The 13,405-nt window shown below is 51.3% G+C and overlaps 1 protein-coding gene across 2 annotated transcripts in view; it reads right to left on the minus strand.

Annotated features, from left to right (window-relative positions):
* Positions 1–4,203, minus strand: part of MAN1C1 (mannosidase alpha class 1C member 1) — a 139,197-nt gene extending 134,994 nt beyond the window's left edge. For both annotated transcript variants that reach the window (XM_045997080.1, XM_045997090.1), the window contains exon 1: positions 3,663–4,203. In XM_045997080.1, the coding sequence (XP_045853036.1) occupies positions 3,663–4,202 (540 nt within the window). In that variant the 5' untranslated portion in view covers position 4,203. The remainder of the gene's footprint in view (positions 1–3,662) is intronic.
* Between the last annotated feature and the right edge of the window lie 9,202 nt (positions 4,204–13,405).

Genomic DNA, 13,405 nt, shown 5'->3' on the forward strand with positions numbered 1-13,405 from the left:
CATAAACAAACCAGTAAAGGGATGGGAGTTAGGGAAAGAGCAGAGTTCCCTAAATGCCAGTCCCTTTGTTTTACCAGGAAAACAGGCCCAGTGACTGGAATTTTTCTTTGAGGTCAGAGTTGATAGTGTGGCTAGGACTTGAACCCAGGTTGGATTCTTAGTGGGACTGTCACATACAGTGGTGTACAGGGACGGGGATGGAAATTCCCCAGGGGCAGCCTCATTCCAGTACTATATTCTCTATGTCCCAGACTGCTCAAGTCCCCATAACAAAACCCCCTTCACTGGAAGGGACAACTGAGGTTCTCCTGGTCAGCTATCAACCATCGTTAGGAGGACCCAGGAGAGTCTGAATCCTTTCACTGGGATGTAACCCTGACAAGCTATACACTCCCAGCTCTTGTCATGAGTGAGAAGAGTCTGCTGAACTTGAATCTGTAAGAAATCCACCAATGACGAACGTCCCCTATAATTAATAATCACAACCATAATTTCCTATATTATCAACAGATCTGAAAGGGAAGGCTGCTAGCAAGCTGTTTTACATTCTCGCCAACTCCTTTACTCTTCATGATCCCAATATGAGGAGCTGTCGTGGTTCAATCCCATCTCTAAAGTCCATATGGATGATGGGAGTAATTAACTTAATCAACTGTATGAATATCTACTCTTGACTAAGTGCCAGGGATACAACAGTGAATACCACCGCCATTGTCAATAACAACACACCATTGTCTCTGACTTCATGCAACTAATACCGTTGAATACAGAGCTGGGAAAAGCCCAGTTGCTGAGGAGTCGCTGACCAGACTGGCAGCCGCTTGGGGCAGGTCTGGGAGCAAGAGGGTACGGGGCCACCCTATTCTCCCCTCCCTCACTCCCTCACTCCATTTTACAAAACTCAGGTCCAGGGATGAGAGCAGGTGGCTTGCCCACAGTCAGACAGCTGATAACTGAGCTGGGACTTGAACCCACAGTCCCTGGCCTTCCCCTTTCCATCACACTGTCTCCTCCAAGGTTCCAAGGCTGCAAAGTGAGAAGAAGTAGTTGGTCCTCCTGACAGATTGTTTCCTGATGCATGTTCACCCAGAACATGCAGCTTCAACCCATCTTATCAGCACAGACCTCATGCCCATGTTCATCTCTCAAACTAGAATGTTTATAAATATATTTCATTGATCTAGGGCCTGGGTGTCCAGTCTTCATTCACTCTCATTTATCACCCTCTCTAGGTCTCTCTTGACGTTTACTTTCACTTTAAAAAACTTCATCTTATAAGAACAGAGCCCTTTTTATCTGATGCTAGCTCCCCCTCTGCTCCTGGGGTCTAATCAATCCATGTCTGGAAATAAACAAGCCAGAGAGGGAAGCAACAGTCCCTTTTATGAAAACAGGCACCTTTCTAAAATGATCTACCCCTGGGCATGGCACAGATAGAAATTTAAATGAGAAGGAAATAAAGACATCCTCCAGCCATAGTCCTATGCATTCCTTATCAGGCAGGACGCCAGGGAAGGCAACTCTGTGTTAACAGCTACACCAAAAACTCTGCCTCGCATTTTTTAGGTTGCTTGTAAAGGCAGGAGGGTCCAAACTCAAGGAACCTGAAGAGACAATAGGCTTCGAAATATAATAGCGTATACAGTTCAGCCTCCTCCATTCTGAGGAGTTGAAGGTCTCCAAGATACTAAGAGAGGGCTCATTGAACACCAATTGCAGGTAAAGGCAAGCAGGCCTCAGCTACTACCAGGGGTGCTCAGAGATGCCAGGCTGAATGATCCAGACATCTGGCAACCAGTGCAGACCTTCACCCACCATGTTATTTTACCTCCCCCTACACAGCAGCATCTCCACACCTCCCACCACCCCCTAGCTGCGCAGCCTGCAGCCTCGGCCAGCAAGGGAGGCTGTCTGTGTATGGGGGGGCAGAACCAAGTCCCCGCTAGCAAGCCCACTCTTCCCACCATGCTTCCCAACCCCAGGCTTTCGGAAATAGGTCACAGATCTAGATGCAAACGCAGAAAGCCCCTCTTCGGAAGAGGACAGTAGTTAATTCTTAATTGTTTGGGGGATCCTTTTGAGAAGATGATGGCAGCTCTGGACACCCCATAGGAAACTGTGTGCATTCAGTTTATACGTAATTTCACTGGGGCTGACTGCCCTCTGGGGAGGTATAAAAAGGCAGAAAGGGCTAATGTGCTCCGAGCCAGCTTTGAGCAAGGGAGCTGTGGGTGGTTCAGGTAAGTAATCAAAAACACAGTTCTTAACCAAAAAGGGAGCAATGATGTCCCTTTCTTAGCTACTGCAAGTTCCAGCCTTCGATTAATCTTTGAGATTTCGACAAGAATTTGGAAACCAAGAGTGTGCACATGAACAAAACAGGGACTCATCTTTGTGGTTTCCAATCCTGACGTCACAAAATAACCTGTGATTGCTAGTTAAGATAGAGTCTCCAAACAGGGCTTATCACAGAAGGGCTGGGTACCAACAGAGGTAAGAAGTAAGGCAGAGGTGAACACTGGGATGGGGGATAGTCCAGACAAGGAGAGAGGGATAGCTAAGCTCCCCACTGGCTCTGAGTAGATCCTGGCAGGTCAGGTCCCGACCCTTGCTGCCAGCTCCCCTTGGAAGTCAGACCGGCTGACTCCTTTGCAGCAAACCAAGAAGTCCAGACGGAAACAGCCCTTTCCTTCTGGGTCCACGGGGAGTGGGGGATGCATCCTCTCATTTCTAGGGAGGAGACCCTGGCCCACGGCTTGCCCATAGCCCCCTCGTGGCCTGGGGGTGTCACTGCAGCCCGCTCTGCATTGCTGGGCAAAACCTCAGGGAGGCAATCTAATAGCGGTAGAGCAGAATATTTAGTTACCAGACGTGGCTTGGCAACAGTCTTCAAGCCATGGTGAGGCTGCGTTTGCTACGTTTCTTAAACTAAGATCAAGATTGACACTCAAAGTGATCCTTCTAAACCCCTCCCTGGTACAGTCCCTATGGGGAACGAGTCCACGACCTGCTTCATTAAGCCAATAACCTCGGAGCTTCTGTAACATCACCACCGCCCTATCGATCACTCCTTCCTACATCACATGCCCTTATGTATAAGTGTTTCAAAGCTCAACAGAAATAGTGAGCAAGAATTGTGCAACACCCTCTGGTTTGTAGGTTGCTGGCTAGATTACAAAATACTTGCAGGACCCTAAATATCACACACACACCCCCATCCCCATATCCTGGATTTCCAGGTAGCAGATCCTACAGGGGTATGGGGGAACAGGGCTTAAGGACACACAGTGAGAAAGAATGTGGCCCTTGGCCCCATGGCAGGCGGAATGGGTGTCCATTAATGAAGCTAACTAGCAACTCCACAAAGGGACAGAGTGTAGCCCATCTGGGTTGGGGACTTGACTGAAAAGACCAGATTCAGGGTGGGGGAGAGTCGATCCAGTGGTTCAGCTCCCATCCGTCAGAGGTGGGGATGATTAACTGAACCCAGCAGTAGGAAAGTGCCCACTGAGGAGAAGGTGGAAAGTTGGGAGGAGAGAGGAGGGTGCAGTGTCCCGTGAGGGCCTAGAGCAGCAGTCTAGGGACCAGAAGTGACTGGGGCCCGGAGAAACAGACGGAAGCACGGAGGGTCTTCTCCTTTTCCGGCGGAGGAGAGTCCTTACCTCCTTGATTTTCTCCCGCTGGGCTCGAACTAGGCTCTGCGGCTCCTTACCCTCATCTGCCCTGGTCCCCAGGACCGGGTGACGGAGGCGGCTCCGGAACGCGTTGAAGTCAAAGCTAAACGGGATGCCCCCCTCCTGGGGTCTGAGGGCCTTGCTGCCGCTGCTCCTGGCCGCCGTGGCCATTTCCCGAGTCCCGGTGGGGTGGGTGCGCCGCAGCCACACTTTCCGGCGGCGGGTACTGGCTTGGCTGCTGGCGTCGTCCTCACCGGGGGCTGGCACGGCGGGGGCCGGGTTGGGAGGCGACTCCCGCTCACGGGCCAGGGGGTGGCCGGCGATATCGGCCACTACCTCCAGTCCAGGCTGCTGGGTCCGGGGGGCCAGGAAGAGGCGCTTGAGGCGAGAGGAGTTGGGCAGCAGGAAGAGGGCCCCGAAGCACAGGGTGATGAGGCCCGAGAGGAAGAGAAGGAAAAGGAACTTCTGCGGCAGCCGCAGCCCCCACGGGGAGGCCGGGACGAAGACGGGCACTTTCCTCATGAGCATCGTGGCCTGGCCCCGGGCTGGGGCCGGTCAGCTCCGGCCGGGCCCCCGAGGCCCTCCGAATGCAGGCACTGGCCAGCCGGGGTTCGGTGCGGGGAGGTCGTCGAGGGGCCCCTCCCGGGGTCGGGAGTTTCGCCGCTTCGGGGGCTGCCCCTGAAGTTCAGGGAGTTTGGGGCGAGTGCCCCAGCGCCGAGGCAGAGGCGCAACGAATCTCGGCGGGGCCCGGGCGCGCCGGGCGGCACGGCTCGGGGCCCGGGCCCGCAAGGGTCGGCCGCGCGCCACAGCCTTCTCTCCGGCCGCCGCCGCGCAGCCCCTCCTCGCAGCGGCCGGAGCCCGCAGGGCCCGCGCCTTCCCGCGCTACGGCCGCCGCCGGGGCCGTCACATGCCGTCCGCGGCGCCCAGGCAGTCCGCGCGGAGGGGCGCCGGCAGGCCTTGTCCCCGCGCGGAGCCGCTCGCAGCCCCTCGCCCCAAAGTTTCAGCCGCAGAAGCAGTTTCCAGAAGGGGCCGACTCAGGGGGCGAGGCGGTGGCGGAGCTGGCGTGTCAGCGCCGCTGCGAGAGCGCGCCGACCCTGCCGGGTCGCGACAGCCCCCGGCTGGGCTATCGGGACACGTCCACAACTTTGCTCCGCCACGGAGCGGACGCGGGGCAGCGGGAGCAGGCACTTCTGAGCCCGCTGGGCAGGGGGCTTCCTGGGCTCCCGGGAGCGGAGGGATGCCCGAGCCGCGGTCCGGAGCCGGGCGCCGTCCGCGACCAGCCGCGGCAGGGCGGCTGCAGCTGCGCCCGGGAGTGCGGACTTCCGCCCCGCCAACTCGGCAGGGCTCGGCAACCCGCGAGGATCACCTGTTCCCGGCCCCCGCCGGCTCCGCGGAGCGCGCAGCCCCGGCTGCACCTCTCCCGTTGCAGCTGGCGTTCTCTCAGCGGCCGCTCCAGACGGGCCGCTGCCGCCGCCGCAGGCTGAGCCGCCGCCGCCGCCGCCGAGCCTGCGCTCCACACGCGCGCACACCCGTCCGGACGCCTCCGCCGCCGCCGCCGCAGCTCCGCTTTCACTGAGACAGCGCCCGCGGCCCCGCCTCCCTCCGGGCCACGCCCTCGGGCCACGCCCACTGCGCGCGCCCCGCGGTCCACCTCCGCCGCGGCGCCGCAGCCAGGCCAATGGCCTCGCGTCCGTGGGTAGGGAGCGCGGGGCCTAAGCGCGGAAGAGGGGAGAGGCAAGGGGACTCCAAGCCACGCCCCCTCCCTCAAGTGGCCAGCGCCGCGCACACTCCCCCCATCCCACCAGCACCAATGGTCCAGCTGCGTGGAGTTGGCGAGGGCGGGGTGGAGAGCGCAGCGAGGTCATTGGCTGCCTCGGAGGGATCCCCGTTGGGCTGCAGTCGCCCATTGGTTAGTGGCCAGCGTTCGCTGGACCAGGAGCAACCGCTAGGCCCCCTTGCCACCCCCGCCCGCTCCGCTAGGGTCGTTGGCCCATGGGTGGGGACAGGAGACCCGGCTAGTCCGAAGGGCTCTGGCCATTGTTCATGAACCGCTGTCACCCCTCTGTGCCAGTCCAGGATTGGCACGGAGCTGGGAGCCTGCCCAGGTGTCCCCAGAGCTTCTGCAGAAGCCGCGGTGGTGCTGCTGTGCCAGGCTAAGGAAAAGGTGGCTGGGGAGCGGTAGCCGTGGTTGGACCAGGCTAAGGCAGCATTTCCACTGGACCCCCACCGACCAGCTCTGCCTTCCTTTTCCCACAGCCCCAAACTGGACTAGGGTCCCCGGGTGGGGGAGGAAGAGATGCGAGGTGAGGGCAGAGAAGAGAGAACCCTGGTCCTGTGTGCAGACCACACGCATCATGTGACATGCACACCTAGATGCCCGTGTGTTTCTGTGCACATGTGTGCTTCTGTGCATAGATACATATGCTCTCGGGGATTGAATGTGAGTGAGTACTTGCACACATAACACTCAATTTAGGTACGGACATCAGGTGATTACACCGGAGCATTCACAGACATCTAAACGTATCAGTATGAATATTGACTTGTGTACACACATACTCACTGACCCTCAACAGGTCCAAAAACATTCACACGTACCCACTGCCAGCCATATATTCCCAGACCTGTGTACCTCTCCTCTCCAAGGCCCTCTCTCACACCTTCCTCCTTGGACTTAAGCCTCTCTGTGCTTTCCCTTCCTGTTAAAGCTAACCCAGGGCAAAGCAACATTGTGCTGTGTGGTTCTTTCATGCAAAACACTTTATAGAGACAAATAACAGCAGAGGGAGAGACAAATTAAGAGGTGTAATAGGCAAGAGGGAAAATATCTGCTTTCAGCTGCAATTTAAAATGAAATGCAGCATTGACGAGACAGAAAATACTGCAGGGAGGCCTTTACGGTTAGAAGAAGCAGCCCAGGCGGGCTCTCACCTCATAAATCTTGCTTCTTCCCTGAGGCCTGCTAGGATGGGCCACTGGGACTCAGACATCCTTCTCCCCCTGGCAGGCCACTGACAGCAGACCCTCCTCTGATGTTTAAATACCCTTGACATGTAAATTTCTTTCACTTGAAAGTAAAAGACAGCTCTGGGTAACAGGAGCAAATACGTTGGTGACTGGAGACAGAGAGTCCCACCCAACCCAGCAAGTTGCACCTAGCTTAAACGTAAAATTCTAATTCACATGTTTCAATCCTTCATGAGTTTGATTGCCAGGAGTAAGTTCCCTGGAACCAGCTGTAAACATCAGAGTCAAACATGGGATCCAGGATTCAGGAACCCAGACACGTGGCCTGACCTGGCCCTATTCCCAGTGCCCAAGCATCCCCTCGCTGGGTCCCACCCCGGGAAGAGGCAGGCTTGTCTTTGGAGAACCGGGAGCCCAGCATTCATTGGAGGCACCCTGTTGTTCCATGTTGCAAGTATAAGGGAATCACTGTTTGGTCCCCTGAGAAGGTAGGATCCAGCAGGAGGGGGAGGAAGGCAAGGCTGAGTCTTGGAAGGGTATGTCTGTTTGAACTGGATGCTCAGGGAGATTGTGACACCTGGACCAGCCTCTCATATGCTGGTGAGGCAGGGTAGAAAGCAGAGCTGCAGCAAAACTGGCACATTCCACAGACCCAGGCTCCAAAAACCAAAGCCCAGAGAGGACAACGCCATTTCAGATTGATGTCATGTTCGTGGTTACAGAGTTGGTGACTCTTTACACTCTCCCTCAAGAGCTCACTGAAACCCTGTGGGCCCCTATCCCAGCTTCTGTAGACCTCACACATACCATGGCTTTTTTTTTCACTGGGTTTTTCTATTCATATACAGTCTCGAAGCAGACAGTGCCTCACGACAGGGACCATGGCTTGTTCACCTCTCTAACCACCCTAGGTCTTAGTTACAATGCCTTGTCCATCAGCACTGTGTTTGTTGAATAACCAATGAACAAATGAGTGAGTGGATGCCCACTTCACAGATGAGGAAATTGAGGCTCAGGAAAGGGAATAATAATGAACTAACATTTTCTGTGTGCCAAATATATATTGCTTCGTTTACTTTTCAGAACACTCTTATGTGGTGGATTTTATTTATAGCCTCATTTTATAGATAAGAAGACTAAGACTAGAGAGGTATAGCCTAAGTTAACAAGTATCTTTCTCAGTTTAATTTAGAAATTCAAATGGGGCAGGGAAACAGAAATGAGTAGGTATTTAAAAAATCTGTTCCGTCAACAAACTTTTATTGAACTTAGATGCTAGGTATTTCACTAGTCTCAGGTTGGACACAAAGATGGACAATGCATGGTCCCTGCCATTATTGATTCATTTATTCAATAAAGATCTATTTATTGAGGGGCGCCTGGGTGGCTCAACCACACACTTAACCTGGATGGCTAAGTGTCTGCCTTCAGCTCAGTTCATGATCCCACGTCTTGGGATCAAGCCCCACATCTGGCACCCTGCTCAGCAGGAAGTCTGCTTTGCCCTCTAACCCTCCCCCTGACTCAGCTCTCTTTTTGACTCTCCCTCTCTCAAATAAATAAATAACATCTTTAAAAAAGAGAGAGAGAAACATTTATTGAATACCTTCAACTACCACCTACAGGGGGCTGGGGATAACAGCCCTCTAAATAAAGCAGATGCAAACCCCGTCTTCAGGAAGCTTCTTGTCTAATAGGCAACACTGACCAATTTAGCCTGTCAGGAAGGACCACAGGGCACTGATCTGCATGCTTCATATCTCATCCTATCAGGCCCTCATGATGGCTGGCGCTCTCTGAAGTAGGCCTTGAGATCCCGATTTAACAGATGGAGAAATTGAGGCTCAGGGGTGTGACACGACTTATGCAAAGTCACACAGGGAATGATTTGCAAATATGACAGAAAATCAGATTCATCTACTCCCAGAATCTGTGCTCCTTCTATTAATAATATTAATAATAACTAAGATTAGTGGGGCACTCGTTATGCACCAAGCCCTTCCAATAGCATGTTCTAGAAGCTCACTTATTGGATCCTTACAACCACCCCACAAGACAGGAGCTATTGTTACTGGTATTTTACAGAAGAAGAAACTAAAACACAGAAGTTAAAGAATTTGCCCAATGTCCCATATCTGGGAAGTGTCAGAGGGAAGATTTGAACCCAGTGAGGCTCCAGAGCCCTTCATGTCTTTCAAGTCTACTGCTCTCCATCATATAATGCCATGAAAGCAGGTGCTGCAGGGGGTCAGAGCAGGGCACTGGCCTCAGGTAAAATTCTCAGAGGCTTGTTGGTAGGATTGTATGTGCTCATTACCATCATTCAACAAGTACCTATAAAGTGCCTGCTAGGTTCCAGGCAATATACAAGGCTTTAGGGATATAATGGTGAGCAAAAATAGACACATTGTTCCCATTTGTGGACCTTAGGGTTTCCAGGGGAAGAGGAGTTTCAACAAATGAGCAATCCCCAAATATGCACACAGCCTGAGATGACAATGAAGAAAGAGCAAAATGCTGCTGTAGGAATGTGGAACAATGGATCTAGATGTAGACTGAGGCGGGATGCAAAGTGGTCAGGCAAGACTTCCCCTAAGGCTGAATGAAGCTACATAAGCAAAGAGGGACAGTGAGAACACAAAGCTGAGGGGACAACATGTGCAAAGGCCCTGGGGTGGAGAGAGCATGGTGCTTTTGAGAACAGAAAAGCCAGTAAGTCTGTGGAGTAGAGAGAGTGATGGGGAAAGGCAGGTAGCATCACTGAATGATTTAGGGCTGGAGTAGGAATGTGTGTATAGAGGTAGGCGGGTGGGTAGATTCAGATTAACATTTTAAAAAGGCTTCTCTGGGGGCTCCTGGGTGGCTCAGTTGTTAGGTACCTGCCCTCAGCTCCCGTCATGATCCCAGGGTCCTGGGATCAGCCCTATGTCAGGCTCCCTGCTCAGCAGGAAGCCTGCTTCTCCCTCTCCCCCTCCCCTTGCTTATGTTCCCTCTCTCACTGTCTGTCAAATAAATAAATAAAATTCTTAAAAAAAAAAAGAAAAAAATTAAAAGGCTACTCTAGTTGCAGTGTGGGCAACAGAATGGAAAGCAGGAGTGAACAAGGTAGGTGCCTTTGAGAGTATAGTGCAATAGCCTACGGTGCCTTGGCCTGGGGCAAGGGCAGTCACCAGGACTGCAGGATCAAAGTCATATTTAGGATCCAAAATCGATAGGACTTAGTGATTACTTGAAATAGGACATTGATTGAGGGGGAGATATCTGCACTGACTACTGGGTCTCTAACTTGCCCCGGAAGTAAGGGCGTTTGTTGAGATGGGAGCAGTGAACTAGGCTGTGAGGGGCTTCCCTTTGGTTCATCAAGAAGATGCTGGGCAGCTGGTACCCAATCTGAATCTCAAGTGGTCATTAGTCCTATTTAGAATCAAAGACCAGAGATAAAGCCAAGTTCAAGCCAAGAGATAATCATCAGGCAGGTTTCTTAATGGCCTCCAGATTAATTGAACCCTGGGCAGGGGAGACACTGATGACTGGGGCCCTGCCCAGTGAGAGCACACCCAATCAGTCTCGAGATAAAAGGCCCTACAGCTGGGCTCCCTCCAGCAGGCTACAAGACTTAGTCAATACCTCCCTGTGCGGTGGGGGCTGATTTCAGAGTCACAGAGCCCAGAACACCTGCCCTCATGGATTTTTTTTTTAAGATTTTATTTATTTATTTGAGAGAGAGCATGCACACAGAGAGAGAGGCAGAAGCAGGCTCTCTGCTGAGCAGGGAGCCCAATGCAGGACTCAATGCCAGGACCCCAGGATCAAGACTTGATCCGAAGGCAGATGCTTAACCAAGTCATCCCAGTGCCCCTGCCCTCATGGATCTTAAAAGAAAATCATGAAATTTCCTTTCACCTCGTCTTCCCTGAGTCCCCAACCTTGCATCAGGAGTCACCTAGTCAACCAGCAGTAAGAATTCTCAACTGGGAGCAATGTTGCCCCCAGGGAACATTTGGCAAAGTCTGGAGAGAATTTGGCTGTCACAGTTGGGAGAGGAGTGCTGCTGGCATCTAGTGGATAGAGGTCAAGGATGCCATTAGACTTCTTACAAGGCAGAGGGCAGCCCCCCCACAATAAAGAACTGTCCAAGGGCGCCTGGGTGGCTCAGTCAGTTAAGTATCTGCCTTCAGCTCAGGTCTTGATCCCAGGGTCCTGGAATTGAGCCCCACATTGGGCTCTCAGCCTGCTTCTCCCTCTCCGGTTCCCCACTGCTTGTGTGCTCGCTCTCTCTCTTTCTCTCTCTCTCTTTCTGTCAAATAAATAAAAATCTAAAAAAAAAAAAAAAAAAGAAAAGAAAGACTGTCCAGCTGCAAATGTAAACAGTGTCAAGGGTGAAAAACCCTGGCCTATGCCAAGGCTTTGAAGTCAGAGAAGCCTGACTTTACCACACAATGACCAGTTGATTCTTGGGCAACTTGTCTGACCTCTCTGAGCCTCAGTTTTTCCATCTGTCAAAGGGGAGGAGGGTCAATAGTAATACATACTTCAAGAAAATGATGTGAGAATTAAATGGGATAGCTGACCATCAAAAGACTGAAGCAGGGGCGCCTGGATGGCTCAGTAGGTTAAGCCTCTGCCTTCGGCTCAGGTCATGATCTCGGGGTCCTGGGATCGAGCCCCACATCGGGCTCTCTGTTCAGCAAGAAGGCTGCTTCCCTCTCTCTCTCTCTCTCTGCCTGCCTCTCTGCCTACTTGTGATTTCTGTCAAATAAATAAATAAATAAATAAATAAATAAAAGCTTGAGGGAAAAAAAAGAGAAAGAGACTGAAGCAAATGTCAGGCTCATCCTCCAAGTGAGCAGGAGCTGAGCTAGACTTGTTCTTGATCTACCTCCCAAACCCAAGTCCTAGGTACGTTGGAAAAGGGAAAGCAGAATGGTAAGAAAAAGAATCCTGGAATCGGAGTACCAGTATTGAGTCTAGACTCAGTCTCCTACCAGCACTGAGACCTTGGGCAAATTGCCCACCTCTTGAGCCCCCAGTTTCCTCATCTGTGAAATGGACATGTTCACAGTACCCACCACATATGGTGGTTCTGAGGACTAGGGGAGCTAATCCTTGTCAATGACTGAGCATAGAGTCTGGCACATAGTGAGCACTTGATCAGTGTCAATTGATGTTATGAAGGACAATAAGAATCACTTGCTGCCTCATTTCTTAGTGGCAAGCAAGCTAGCAACCCGAACTGAAACTTTGTAACAAAATTTCCAGGAAGGGAACCTCCATTTCCAAATACTCTGTCCATGGTCCCTATGAGAACTTTCATTTGTTAAGTAAAGATTAATTCAGACATGGATTTCATTTCAGATGAAAGTTCTACTGTACTAAGCACTAATCAGGCAAACCCTTCCTCTCTGAGAGTTTCTAGATTATCCTGCTTTTTTCTTTTTAAGATTTTATTTATTTATTTGACAGAGAGAGAGACATAATAGAGAGGGAACACAAGCAGACAGAGAGGGAGAAGCAGGCTTCCCGCCAAGCAGAGAGCCCGATGCAGGGCTCAATCCCAGAACCCTGGGTTCATGATCCAAGCCGAAAGGAGACACTTAGCGAGTGAGCCACCCAGACACCCCTTAACCATCCTGCTTAATGGTAGATACGGAATCTAAGAATCAAAACATATAAGTATCTCGTAGTTAGACGCAGAGCAGATGCTGGGTCTCAGTACTTGAGAATACCAGCAGAGGCCACTTTCACAAGCATAGTAAGGGGTCAAGGTTCTTCTCACTCCTGAAATTCAGGGTGACATTTACCTCATTAACATTGTGAGGATTAATGAAATTATCCACACTAATTTCTTAGCAGAGTACAGGGCATATAGCAAGAACTAAATGTTAGCTATTATTTATGGCACTCTTTTTCAAGAGCATGTAAAATAAATATCTGTGTCTCATAAAAATACACTCCCAAAAGCTTACATCAAGCCCCATAGAGCTAGAAATGAAATCGTATCTTTAAAATGTAATCCTGGCATAATGTAGTCATCTGGTTCCACTTGCTAATATTAGGGAGTTTTTGTTTGTCTGTTTTCTGTAAAGATTTTATTTATTTGACAGAGAGCACAAGGAGGCAGAGCGGCAGACAGAGGGAGAGGGAGAGGGAGAAGCAGGCTCTCCACGGAGCAGGGGGCCCGACATGGGGCTCAATCCCAGGACCCCAGGATCATGACCTGAGTTGAAGGCAGCCACCCAACTGACTGAGCCACACAGACACCCCTGTCTGTCTGTTTTCTAATGTCCATGGGTTGCTTATTGAGGCTCCAGATTCCAGGCAGGATCTCAAAATATCTGCTCTTATGGTGTTAGGATGTTAAGAAGGGCCCAAGGCTATTGGGCAGGTGTTGCTGGGTGAAGAACACATGGACCAAACAATCTTGAGGAAGTACACTCAAGCTTTATCCATTATGCCATTCAAGTGTTTTCTAAAACCAGATCAATAAGGGAGAGTGACAAAAGAATTGTGGTTACAGCCTTGAATCTTACAGACCCGCATATGAATCTTGGTCCTGCCTCTTACTGACAATGTAACAATGAGGTCATCTCATCTATTTCTGCCTCAGTTTCCTTGGCTAAAAAATAACAGTGATGTGAGTACTAAATTCAGTACATGTTAAATATTTGTATTGTGCAAAGAAATAGAAAATAGCAAGTTTAGGATTCAAGGTTGATAAAAAAGAAAGATGGTTTTGGGGCGCCTGGGTGGCTCAGTGGGTTAAG

The sequence above is a fragment of the Meles meles genome, chromosome 1 (genome assembly GCF_922984935.1).
Source record: "Meles meles chromosome 1, mMelMel3.1 paternal haplotype, whole genome shotgun sequence".
Classification (NCBI taxonomy): Eukaryota; Metazoa; Chordata; class Mammalia; order Carnivora; family Mustelidae; genus Meles; species Meles meles.